At 41.0% G+C, this 13,384-nt stretch overlaps 1 protein-coding gene across 3 annotated transcripts in view; it reads right to left on the bottom strand.

Annotated features, from left to right (window-relative positions):
• The window catches only part of PLEKHG4B (pleckstrin homology and RhoGEF domain containing G4B), an 8,355-nt gene extending 1,171 nt beyond the window's left edge, over positions 1-7,184 (bottom strand). Inside the window, exons 1-6 of one of the 3 annotated variants that reach the window (XM_009289762.2) lie at positions 7,101-7,184; positions 6,414-6,510; positions 5,739-5,881; positions 4,374-4,512; positions 3,750-3,842; positions 744-891 (exon numbers count right to left, since the gene is read on the bottom strand). In XM_009289762.2, coding sequence (XP_009288037.1) covers positions 744-891; positions 3,750-3,842; positions 4,374-4,512; positions 5,739-5,845 — 487 coding nt within the window. In that variant the 5' untranslated portion in view covers positions 5,846-5,881; positions 6,414-6,510; positions 7,101-7,184. Of the gene's footprint in view, positions 1-275; positions 892-3,749; positions 3,843-4,373; positions 4,513-5,738; positions 5,882-6,413; positions 6,511-7,100 lie in introns of those variants that run through there. The other 2 variants (XM_009289747.2, XM_009289755.2) reach the window with 2 other exon arrangements.
• Between the last annotated feature and the right edge of the window lie 6,200 nt (positions 7,185-13,384).

Here is a 13,384-nt window from a genome sequence, read left to right as displayed (position 1 = left end):
CGCAACTTGAGGCCATTTCCTCTCGTCCTATCACTTGTTACTTCGGAGAAAAGACCAACACCCACCTCGCTACAACCTCCTTTCAGGTAGTTGTAGAGAGCGATGAGGTCTCCCCTCAGCCTCCTTTTCTCCAGGCTAAACAACCCCAGTTCCCTCAGCCGCTCCTCATAAGACTTGTTCTCCAGACCCCTCACCAGTATTACTGAAACTATGAAAGAATGATTCATTTAAACAGAAAGAAGATGTATGGCTTTATTTCAGGTTCAAGACTGAATGATCAAAATTTCTGGCTCGCAAGGCATATATGCATGGAGATCATATATTCAGATAGAACATAAGAAACAGTGCACTGTACAGGTTTCTCAAAATCCTGCATATGTACTTGCAGAGAGAGGAGAGATGTTGTATGCAGCCATTAGAGAAATTTTGTCTAATTCAGCTGAAAACCAGTTGAGCTGAAAATTTTACATTACTCTTAATACAACTCCTGCTTGTCACACAATTGATTCTTTGGGATTCCACAACAGGAACTCTGAGTTATCTGCTCCTTGATGTTCTGTGATAACAGTTAAATGCCCTGTTTATTTGTCCAAATTCTAATTTTAATTCTTCAAGAGATTGTATGGGACTGCCAAGTAACACTAGTTTGTCTGCTGTCCCTGCCTGATTCCTCTTATATTCAACAAAGCCTAGCTTAAGGCATAGATGCAAACATATTTCTCTTACCATCTCATAAAACTCACACAAATTGACTAGTTTTGTCAGCTCAGTCTTCCTCCTCTCTGTCTGAATGATAATGTTACTCAGGTATTTCTCAAGGATTTGAACTTTTTCTTCCATATTTAATGAACTATCGTCTTGCACCAGTTGCACTCCTTTCCCATAATATTGCTGTTAGGGTATGAAAAGAAAAATAAACAAGCCGTATGATATATCACTTCACTTACTATTCACATTCTTGCTTCTCATTAGCCGCACACCACATTAACAAATCTTACGGTGTCAGTTGTAATGCACACGAAAGCTGAAAAATACAGTTTTGCTGATTTTGCATGCATCTATTTTTTAAATTGTGTTCTGTCGTGGTATTTTTTTTTAGTTTGGATTTGGGAGGGTGTAGAAGGAAAGAGAACATCACAATGGAACAGAAAAACAAATAGAGAAAATTTAAATGAGTATTTAATAGCAGAGAAAGCTGCAGTAACAATCCATCCTTATGATGAAGTCCAGTCAAATTCATTTTTTGGTCAACAAAACTATTCTCCTGGAAGGAACACCTTCATCAGAAGTAAGAATTTCACACAATGAACTTTTCTACCCAACAAAAATCAGTGAGCATCTAAGTCTCCTTTTCCACCTTCGTTTCCCTTCCTATGTAGCTGCTAGTTGCATCTCCCACTGCTTTTGTTGAATATAACCCAAACACATGGCGCAATGGCTGGCCTCCCCCAAAAACTTACTCATATTACCATAGCAAATGGCAAGTTTTTTAAACCTTTCTGTAGACACCTAGGAGAAGATGTCTACAGGCCTGATCCACAATCTAATGAAACTTAAAGGGTGTTTTTCCCGGGTAACTCCATTGGTTCAGTCCCACTGTCCTACTTGGAAATCAAAGCTTTTCAGCTCAGTTGTAATACTTGTTACACAAATTACTGCAGTGACATATTGCTAAATGAGTTTTATTGGGATGTTTGAAATGGGCTATGCCTTGATCTGAAAGCTCTTGGACAGGATGGCCAGTCACTGTCTGAGGGGTGTTGACAAGAGTCTCCTCTGAAAACATCCAAAAGTGCTGGCAACTTTTATCTGTACTGGAGATCACAGAATGGTTGAGGTTGGAAGGGAGCTCTGGAGGTCATCCGGTCCAACCCCCTGCTCAATGAAGGTTACCTAGAACCGGTTGCCCAGGACCACATCCAGATGGCTTTTGAGTATCTCCAGGGATGGAGACTCCACAACCACTCTGGGCAACCTGTGACAGTGCTCAGTCACACTCACAGTGAAAAAGTTTCTTGATATTCACAGGGAACCTCCCGTGTTCCAGTTTGTGCCCATTGCCTCTGGTCCTGTCACTGGGCACCACTGAAAAGAACCTGGCTCCGTCCTCTTTGCACCCTCCCATTAGATATTTATACACAGTGATGAGATCTCCCCAGAGCCTTCTCTTCTCCAGGCTAAACAGTCCCAGCTCTCTCAGCCTTTCCTCATACGTGAGATGCTCCAGTCCCTTAATCATCTTCCTGGCCCTTTGCTGGACTTTCTTCAGTACGTCCATGTCTCTCTTGTACAGAGGAGCCGAGAACTGGACACAGTACTCCAGGTGTGGCCTCACCAGTGCTGAGTAGAGAGGAAGGAGCACCTCCCTTAGTCCACTTGGCAATACTTTGCCTAGCACAGCCCAGGATACCATTAGATTTCTTTGCTGCAAGGGCTCACTGCTGGCTCATGTTCAACTTGGTGTCCACCAGGACCCCCAGGTCCTTTTCTGCCAAGCTGCTTTCCAGTTGGGTGGTCCCCACCATATACTGGTGGCCCCCAGCATATACTGGTGCATGGGGTTCTCCCTCCCCAGGTGCAGGACTTGGCACCTCTCCTTGTTGAGCTTCATGAGGTTCCTGTTGGCCCTATTCTCTGGCCTGTCCCTCTGAACAGCAGTACAACCCTCTGGCCTATCAGCCACACCTCCCAGTTCTGTATCATAAGCTGAGGGTACACTCTGCCCCATCATCGAGGTCATTAATGAAGATGTTGAACAGTATTGGATCCAGTAAGCACCCCCGGGGTACACTGCGTCTTACTGGCCTCCAACTAGACTTTGTGCCACTGATCACCATCCTCAGGGTTTGGCCATTCAGCCAGTTTTCAATCCACCTCACTGTCTGCTCATCCAGCCCCTACGGCAACAGCTTGGGGGGCTATGAGGCTCTTATGGGAGACAGTGTCAAAGGCCTTACTGAAGGCTCAGTAGACACTAGCCACTGCTCTCCCCTCATCTACCAGGCCTGTCATTTAATCATACAAGTTTACCAGATGGGTCAAGCATGGCTTCCCCTTGGTGAAGCCATGATGACTGCTTTCAATAACCTCCATGTCCTTCAAGTGTTTGAAAATGGTTTCCAAGATTAGTTGCTCCACCCTTCAGCCTCCAGAGGTGAGGCTGACTGGCCTTTAGTTCCCTCGCTCCTCCTTCTTGACTGTCTTGAAGATAGGAGTGACATTTGCTTTCCTCCAGTCTTCAGACACTTCTCCCAGCCACCACGATTGATCAAAGATGATTCAGAGTGGCCTTGCAATGACATCTGCCAGCTCCCTCAGCACTTGTGGGTGCAACCCATCAGGGCCCATGGACTTAAGTATGTCCAGTTTGCTTAAGTATTCTCTAACCTGATCCTCATCCACCAAGGGTACATCTTCCTTGCTCCAGACTTTCCCCCTGGTCTCTGGGACTCCTTAAGCCAGTCTTGCTAGTAAAGACTGAGGCAAAGAAGGCATTCAGTACTTCAGCCTTTTCCACATCCTGTGTCATCAAGGCCCCTAGCCTACTCAGTAGCAGGCCCACATTTTCCCTAGTATTCCTTTAGCTAGTTACGTACTTATAGAAGCACTTCTTGTGTGCCACATGCTACATTAATACATTGGAAATACTGCTCTTCTTGCTGCTGCAACTGAGCCATGTGGTTGTACCAGCTCAGTCTAAATTTCATAGAGGCACCTGGCTTAATCTTCATTGCCCAGTACAGACATACCATGGTCATGCTGCCAGCAAAAATTAACATTTCTCCACAATATACTTCCCTCTTCCACTCAAATCCACATATTTCAGTAATTTTTTTCAACATCTGTGAAAATGCAAAGGAAATGTTCCTTATTAGCACGCTACCTACTTTGCCTTGTCAATCAAAACCTGGAAATCTTCTTGTAACTTTCTTACTTTTTCCAGTGAAAGTCCTTCTTGATCTGAAGAGCCAAGATTTGCTAATTTTCAAACCATGGTTTTATCTCCATAAAAATACCAAACAAAACTTGTTTCCCCACTCAGTAAATCAAACATACACTATCCATAAATATAGTGCATAGAAATTAGTCTGTTTGTTAAAGTAAGTTAATATACCTCATATGTATCTCTCTTATCTACCTCGTATATTTCAGCTGAATTTGGTCAGCTTGTAATACTGACCTGATGACTATAATTTGTTTTGCATACTCATAAACTGCTAATATTAATAGCACTACTCACACATTGTCTCTGAGCAGCACTAATATGTAAACACCAATATACATAACGTCAGATAAATTCAGCTATTTAAACAGAGAAAAAGAAGCTTAAAACTGTAACTTGTTTAATACAATTCTCAAAAAGTAATGCTGACCTGGTCACAGTCTTCTTCAAAATTTATGGCTTCTCCAAGATTCCCCAGCTGCTGGAGGCATTTATTGGATAACAGCACCAGTCTATGGACTTCCTCATCTACTTGATTATACAATCTGGTTACAAACTCCATGGCATCTCTGTTAGGTGGGGAGGAAAGGTCAACAGAATTTTTCTGACATGGACTTTGTCAGAAGGTGAACTGCATCCTTCAGAAGGCATCAATCCCTATTTTGCTGAAGAATGTCACTGCAAACAAGCCAGTAACTACAAAGTATATTAGTTTATTCAACTTGTCAAATGAAAATGTACCTTACTCAGAACCACATTAACATGATGGCTGCACTTTCAAAAAGTGTCCAAGAATATTAAGTGTATCTGATTCTAGCTGCAAAACAACGCATGGCATAGAAGACCTTTTAAGGCTGTATACATGAAGTTCTCCCCACTTGAGAATCATCAGTCTAAAACTCAACTCACTCAAACTGTGCTCTAATGAAACTTGAAATCTATACACTTAGACGTGACAGGATTTACTGAATCAGAACTTTATTACTTTGTCTTTATGGAAGGTGAGCTACAGCTGAATTTTGGATAGCCCTAGATCTTCTTTAAAAATAAAGCTGCAGCAGCCATGCATTAGAGGGACAGACCAAAAGACAATCTAAACTTACAAATGAAGTAAATGGCTATTTCCACTTCTCCTTCTATTAGAATAGAATAGAATACACTATTTCAGTTGGAAGGGACCTACAACGATCATCTAGTCCAACTGCCTGACCAATTCAGGGCTGACCAAAAGTTAGAGCATGTTGCTAAGGGTATTGTCCAAATGCCTCTTAAACGCTGACAGGCTTGGGCTCTAGGAAGCTGTTCCAGTGTTTGACCATCCTCTCAGTAAAGAAATGCTTCCTCATGTCAAGTCTGAACCTCCCCTGATGGACACAGCTTTGAACCATTCCCATGTGTCCTACCACTGGATCCCCGGGAGAAGAGATCAACACCTCCCTCCCCTCTTCCCCTCCGCAGGAAGCTGGAGAGAGCAATGAGGTTGCCCCTCAGCCTCCTTCTCTCCAAACTAGACAAACCCAGTGTCCTCAGCCGCTCCTCACAGGACATGCCTTCCAGCCCTTTCACCGACTTTGGTGCCCTCCTCTGGATGCATTCAAGGACCTTAACGTCTTTTTGAAGTTGTGGGGCCCAGAACTGCACACAGTACTCAAGATGAGGCCGCACCAACGCTGAATACAACAGGATAATCACCTCTTTTGACTGGCTGGTTATGCTGTATTTAATGCACCCCAGGATTACTATAGTTCTCTGGCATAATCAACAATGATGCATCTTTTCCAAAGTCTGTACTTACCGGTAGTGTTCTGTGTGGCAGAACTCCTCCTTTCTAAGTCTTGCAAGGACTGTTCCACCTTTTAGCCTGAGTGTTACTAACAAGGCCTCTTCCAAAACAAGCTTCATTATTGTCTTGTGTTTACTGACTAAATCACGCGCTTCCTGTGCAGAAGAAAATTACTATGTGCCATTTGTTCAGAGAAACCCAGAGAGGGAACACCATCTAACTCACACACATTCAAAAATAAATCCAAATTATGAGAACTTTGTTAGTGCCTACTCCACACTTGCAATTTTTGACCAGATATTAGCTATATTTTTTGACAAAATGGATCTAAACCAGATATTCATTTAGGGAGAAATTCTGGCCAATGTTCTCCTGACCCCATGTATATTCAGCTGGAATAGCCATGTTTGAGGTGTGGTTTGACATGACAGATAGCATTAGTGAGCTACTTCTGGTCTAGCGACTGTGGTGAAAAACTTTTGTTAACACTAGAATTTAGGCAAGTATGAACACATTTTCTTATCCAAGCTAAAATTGTAAATTTCCTCTTACTGCTATAAATTCATTTTGGTGCACTACACATTCAACCAGAAAGCATTTAATCTGCTAGACTAAAGTTGTTTCAAAAGCAAGTTTCTTTATTTGACAACAGAGAAATTTCAATCCATCCTTTCAATCAATACTTACTTGCACAGTATTGAGAGTTCTGTTGGTTGTAAGTGGGCTGACTGTTTTGCAGAAAGACAATGGCCTCCTTGCAGTTTGTAATGAAGTGTTCCAGTTTCTACATTGACAAAACATGACAATAGGTAGAACTTTAGAAAAAGTCTAAAAGAATTGTTTTGGTGTCTTGAATTTAAAAGCACAACAAACAGTCACAGAACTCTCCGAGTTATTCATAGCAAGTGCTAATCTGCAGAGCTTTGGTTCTTCCGATGGTTTGAAACCAGCATAATTAAACTGGTATGATAATTTTAATGTTACATCAATAAAGCCCATGTCTGGGCAAGAAGGGGATAAAACCAATTTCAGCTTCAGACACTTTCATTTTAGTACCACTACACTCATACTTCATGATTTCGAAATCAGAATTTTTGATAACATATTAGGACAGGTCCACTGACCTCTGCAGAAAAGAAGAGAATACTGCACTCCTGTAGAGAACTTCAAGGTCAGACTCAAAGCTAGAATAAATCATGCCAGCTAAGAATCTAATGTGGGATACTCGTATTTGGGTTAGACCAAACTAGGAGTCACTAGTTACACCAGATCTCTTAAGATTAAAAATATTGCATCACACTGAAGCAGGTAAGGTTTAATATAGCCAGAGATTACATACATGTTTTGGCAACTCTGAGCGATATTTTAACTTACCTGAATTGCTGTGTCCCAGTGAGGTCTAAAAGCACACTCCTTATCAGTCAATACTAGGACACTGTGAATGGAATGAGGAATTGCATTCTGATAGGGAAGACAAAATACAGTTAGAGTAAATTCATTACTATGAATATCACATACTCTTCCATTTTCTAAGGTGCTACAGAAAGAAGTTTCCCTGTGTAATTGTTACTCATAATACAATCAAGGCAGCAACTTGGTTCACCTGAAGCATCTTGGTCTCTTCAGTACACCACCTCAGCCCGTACTAAAGGGCCAGGTAAATTCCATGATGCTAAAATAATTCCTACTAAAATTATTGCTAGCTTATAAAAGTTAAATTAAGTTTAAAATAAATCTGCTTGTTCTAAAACAAAATTAATATTTATTAGTTCAAAGAACCTTAGAATGTCTTCTCTCCTAAGCTAATGCTGAATTTTTCAAATGTTTTGTAAGCTTATTTATATTAGATTCTAACCTATGAGCTATATTGCTGCTAAGTGTTTTTAGAATGGAATTTTATTCCAAAAGACTTGCTATAGCACCAAAATGTGTCATCATTTCTGTGAGATCCCTTTTTTTTTTGAAACAAATTAAAAAAAGATACTAAAATCTTGGAATGTTCTATAGACGAAATTATGTTTTCCTGATGTTGAACCTATACATTAATTTGTACCAGTTTTTCTTGAGCAGCATTTCCTGTCATAGCAGAGAGAAGATATTTTGAGCACTTTTAAGAATCTATCAGTTTGATGTTTAAGGATTGAAACAGCTCCTGCCATAGCAAATGGATACACCTACTCTGTGGGATACAATGGAGTGCTTTCTAGGTGTACGTGAGACTGATTTGTGCCCTGGGTGAGGACATGGCATAAGGCCACCTGCTGTTGAGTACATAACTTCAATAGGACATAAGGAGGCCAGCATAGGCTCAGCTACACTGAAGACCAGTTTTGTGAATTTGCTTCAAAATGTTTCCATATGTTGCCTATTTTGCACTCTCAAAAGGTCTTTCGAGGATATGCTTTCACCAGTGAACTGAAAACAACTCAATGTTTTTTATACAACAGTAAAATTACATTGCCCCACTCATATCCTCAAAACAGAACAAGTTTACTTCCAGTTCATCACACCTGCTGTGATTTCAGAGTCTTATGAATAACGTTTTCTCCTCTTCTGATCCTTCCTGCATTACAGGACATTCTTAACATTAGTTTGATCTGCTCTGATATTCTGTCACCTTCATCTAATACTTCATATTACTCTCATTTTCATACCTGACCACTAAAAAACCATCTCAATCTGTGTGGTTGGTTGACCTTGGCTGGCTGCCAGACCCCCACCCAGCTGCTCTCTCACTCCCCCTCCTCAACAGGACAAGGGGGAGAAAATAAGATGGAAAAGCTTGTGGGTTGACATAGGACAGGGAGATCACTTACCAAGTACCATCACAGGCAAAAAAGACTTGACTTGGGGAAAATGAATTTAATTTACTGCCAATTAAAAATAGAGTAGAATGATAAGAAAAAAAGACAAAACTAAAACCACCTTCTCCCACCCCCCATCTTAGGCTCAACTCTACTTCTCCAATCACAACTCTTCTACCTTCCCCCCAGCAATGGTGCAGGGGGATGGGGAACGGGTGTTTGTGGTCAGTCCCTAGCAGTTTGTCTCTGCTGCTCCTTTCTCTTCACACTTTTCTCCTGCTCCCGTGTGGGGCCTTTCCACAGTTCCATGGGCTGCAATTCTTCAAGAACTGCTCCAGCGTGTCCTCTCCATAGGGTACAGTCCTTCAGGAACAGAATGCTCCAATATGGGACCCCCACGGGCCTCAGTTCCTGCCAGAAAACCTGTGCCTGCATGGCCTCCTCTCCACAGGCCACAGCTCCTGCCAGGAGCCTGCTCCAGGAGCGTGGGCTCTCCATGGGCTGCAGCTTTCTTTAGGGCACATCCACCTGCTCCACCGTGGGGTCCTGCACTGGCTGCAGAGAAATACTTTCTTCGCCATGGTCCTCCATGGGCTGCAGGGGAATCTCTGCTTGGGCACATGGAACACCTGCCGCTCCTTCTTCACTGACCTTGGTGTCTGCAGGATTGTTTCTCAACATTTTTTTCCCCTCACTCCTCTCTATCTCACACTGTTGTGCAGCATTTTTTACCCTTTCTTAAATACATTATCACAGAAGTGCCACCAGTGTTGCTGATGGGCTCAGCTTAGGCCAGCAGCAGGTCCATCTTGGAGCTGGCTGGAACTGGCACTGTCCAACCTGGGGGCAGCTCCTGGTCTCTTCTCACAGAGGCCACCCCTGCAGCCCCCCTGCTACCAAAACCTTGCCATGTAAACTCTATATAATCTGCATACAGGAAGTACTGTAGCACAACAGGTCTGACAACAGGAAGTTACAGGCATGCACATCTCTCTCCCTATGCATGGGCAGCAACCTCACATGAGTAGCAGTAGCAGCCAGGCACCTTGCCCTGAACATTGCCTTGCATATTCTTTTTCAGAATTCCTCCCCTAGGAATGCCTACCACCAGTCTCCAGCAGAAGTGATGCCTGCTCCAGGAAAGACAAGGACAGGGTGATGAGCTCTTGTGGACAATACTCTAGGAGACCACGACTTAAAAGGGATATAGTGTGGCTGAATCCTACTGCAGAGAAGGGGTGGAAATGGTAGTCGCTGCCTGAAGGGACTGCAATGCATATATCTCTAGTCACATCTGGAAAACACACAGTCCAGCTCTGAAGAATAGTAATTTTCCAAAGGAAATGTTTGGTTTTAGTGCTACCGTTCACAGCCAAAACAGCTGCTTTCTTTTCCAGGAAACAGTGGCAGGCAGGATTTGGCCAGGTTTGGTCTGTTGGGCCATGCAGATTTAGCCCTTGCCTTGTACATTTAAGACACGACCACTGGCATTATAATTACAAGGAAGAAAAGAAATTCTTTGCACCCCTTTTATACAAAGGCTGTGCTAAGTTTATAAGCACGGTAGTTCTACAGCACGCCACAATACAATGTGAGTGAGTGGATATGGCACTCAGTTACATTGCAGGTTGCCTACTTGAAATACAACAGGTCTCTCTATTCTTTGTTATCCACTCCCTGGAAGGCTGTATAGTTATTCTCCCTTCAAAAATTAAACTAAAAGAAGGGTTTAGTTTTTTTCCCCCACCGACATAGGGAAAGAACAGATCTAAACATCAGTCAGAGTTTCTGCATCTAGACTTTTTTCATTTTGAAACTGAGATTATATGTGGTTTTGTTAAAGATGAGACAACCTGCTTATCTGGCTAAGTTTCAGGATTTAAGTGACTTTAAAAAGCTTTAAAAAAATAATGAACTCTAAAACCAGAGTTGACTGTGGGAAACTAATTAGTTCCGTATGTTTTATTCCATTAGAACACCACCACATGTAAATATATCATTTCTACTAAATTCTGCATCTTTAAGTAATACAAACAACTATGTTTAGAAACAAGCCAAAACAGTCTTTCCTAATTCAATGCCTTTCCTCAAGGCATATCTGCCATATCACCAAGGTATAATAAAGTATCTCATGAAACATTAAAATTATCTGAATAAAATAATTACTATAACATGAGTGGTAATTGATTTGTTTTTACTCAAACCCTTGCAGAGAGCATAAAATGCTGATTCACTCAAGCAGGCAGCAGAAATTTTTACAGGGCTATTCTTAATCCTCTAATGTCTCTGCTTAAGGGTTCCAGTTTTGCATTGCATAGGCAACTATCTAGACTGAAGTAGTACATCAGTTAGCATCTGCTACTAGCAGGGAAAACCCCTGGGTTAATTCCAGAATGCTACTGCCTACTTGCAGAAGTTCAAAATATTTACATGCAGGAGGAATTAAGACAAAACACTGTTTAAACTAAAATGTATGGTAACAATATTACAGATGGTTCCAAGGTCATTTTGTTGAGAAATAAGCTGTGATGATACTTGATAAGCTGTGATCATCCTGTGGCATTTGTTCAAGGAAAATTTCTGCCTGGGGAAGCCTTGGGCAACAGGGAAGTCTTCAAGAATGATAGGATGGTAAGCAAATTTCTCTGCTAGGGAGTTTTGTCTCCTCTGGATCTACTGAAGGATCTCTTAACCTCACCTATTCCCAGCAAGCTGAAAGCACTGATCTCCACAATGTCAGGATTGTACTAGAGCTAGAGGGACCCAAAGTCCTTGTTCCCTAGAGTTTTGGAGCTTACACTGCCATTCCGGTGTAAACTGCACTCTTAACAATTCTATCCTTAAGAATACACGACTACAGGAAGTTATACTTCCACCTAAAGATGCTTTCCTACCTGCTGGCATAAGAGTTAGGAAAGGGGAGAGCAGAACCTGTTTTTTTCTCCCCATCTATTATTCATTTATGAGATTTCTTTTGATCACCTGACAGCACTTTGAATACAGTAAATTTATTTATCCTTTATGTAAAAATATTTTTAAATATTAAATATTTCTAAAATATTTTACATATTAAAATATTTTCAACCTTTCCTACCTGCTGGCATAAGAGTTAGGAAAGGGGAGAGCAGAACCTGTTTTTTTCTCCCCATCTATTATTCATTTATGAGATTTCTTTTGATCACCTGACAGCACTTTGAATACAGTAAATTTATTTATCCTTTATGTAAAAATATTTTTAAATATTAAATATTTCTAAAATATTTTACATATTAAAATATTTTCAACCTCAGTTAGATTTAAGATGGAGAGAATGGTGAACCTGAGACCTTGAATCAATTACAACATAAAGTCTTTTGGGGTTGGTGGTTAGATGGCAAATGATGCTGGGAGATTTTAAAAAAATAAATAAATCAATAAACACCATAATTGGCTACAACATGGTATCTGTGTTCTGTTATCACTCTTACTGAATGTTAGGATTGCCGTAACTACATCTGGCTCCTTCCATGCTCAAATACCAAAAACACAGTACATACTCTATTCAGCAGGAGAAGTTTCCCTTCTGTTTTGCTAAACTTCCAGTATTTTTCTCTTAAGAGTTAGAAACAAGAACAAATAAAGCATTTTGGACAGAATGTCTGCATTTTGAACACAGTTAAATCTGATTTAAACAGAACACATTGCCTTCCTTAAAGGTGTTTGGATGGAAGCCAAGCATGCTAAAATATATTTGTCATTTGCTCTGTTACACTTTGTAATAGAAATTTAAACACTGAAGTAAGATCTTGATGATAGTTTCTTTTTTTTGGTCTACACTGCTTGTGGACCCTGTGCTAGATCTACAGCTGTTTGGCATAAAGAAAGCCATTCCACTAATGGCAGAGGAAACATTTGCTGCAGTTCTTAGCACATTCTATGTATATATTATTGTGTACATATTTCAATCCAAACTGGACACTAAAATTTAAAAAGTATAAGATGAAACCAACTGTAAGTCAATCTCCAGAACTATTTTCCCAGGAAGCTGATCCATTTCTGTGTAATGTTTGAGAAAACTGGACTGCATAATAGACTGGTTCAGTTTTCACTTAATTTCTGTCTGGAGAAAATTAAACCTCCCTCTCAAGTAACTTTCTCTTTAATCTTATTTTTTAAACTATTTCTGCTTCAACTTTTTCACCTCATCCTGTGAGTGAGTCCTTACTCTCTAGAACAGCAACCACTATAAGAAAACTCCTATTCCCAAAACAATTGCAGTATGTGTTACAGAATGTTTTAAAAATACTAGCATTCCATTCTGCACTTAAACACAATGTGTCTCTCAACTAGTACTCACCTGCATTGCTGTTAATGCTTTGAAAAGAGAAGAAACAGGCTGGCATTTCCGTGAATCCACTAGAATCACAACTCCCAAATCACATATCTTCTTCCTAGCAAGAGAAAGACAGCTGTGTTTTTAAGCCACCTTCTTTTACTGAGGAAGTCCTATGCTAACAGAACAAATGTACTGACGGTGGGTTAATCTGGAGATAGGTTTTAACTTTGGGTCAGAGTTGTGGAAACTACACTGTCCTGGAAAGCTGTTATTGGCATGACAGTCCTCTCCTTTTACAGCAACTTTTAAAAGGTTTGGGAGAAGGAACACTGATTCTCCCCAAACAACACAGCCAGGAAATAAAGTAGGTATGAAGACTGTCGTGGTTTAACCTCAGTCGGCAACTGAGCACCACACAGCCGCTTGCTCACTCCCCCCACCCGCTGGGATGGGGGAGAGAATTGGAAGAGCACAAGTGAGAAAAATGGTGGGTTGGAGAGAAAAACAGTTTAATAATTGAAATAAAATGATAATAATAA

This window comes from Aptenodytes forsteri, unplaced genomic scaffold, assembly GCF_000699145.1.
Source record: "Aptenodytes forsteri isolate BGI_AS27 unplaced genomic scaffold, ASM69914v1 Scaffold234, whole genome shotgun sequence".
Taxonomy (NCBI): domain Eukaryota; kingdom Metazoa; phylum Chordata; class Aves; order Sphenisciformes; family Spheniscidae; genus Aptenodytes; species Aptenodytes forsteri.
This window is presented reverse-complemented; position numbering and strand designations above follow the sequence as displayed.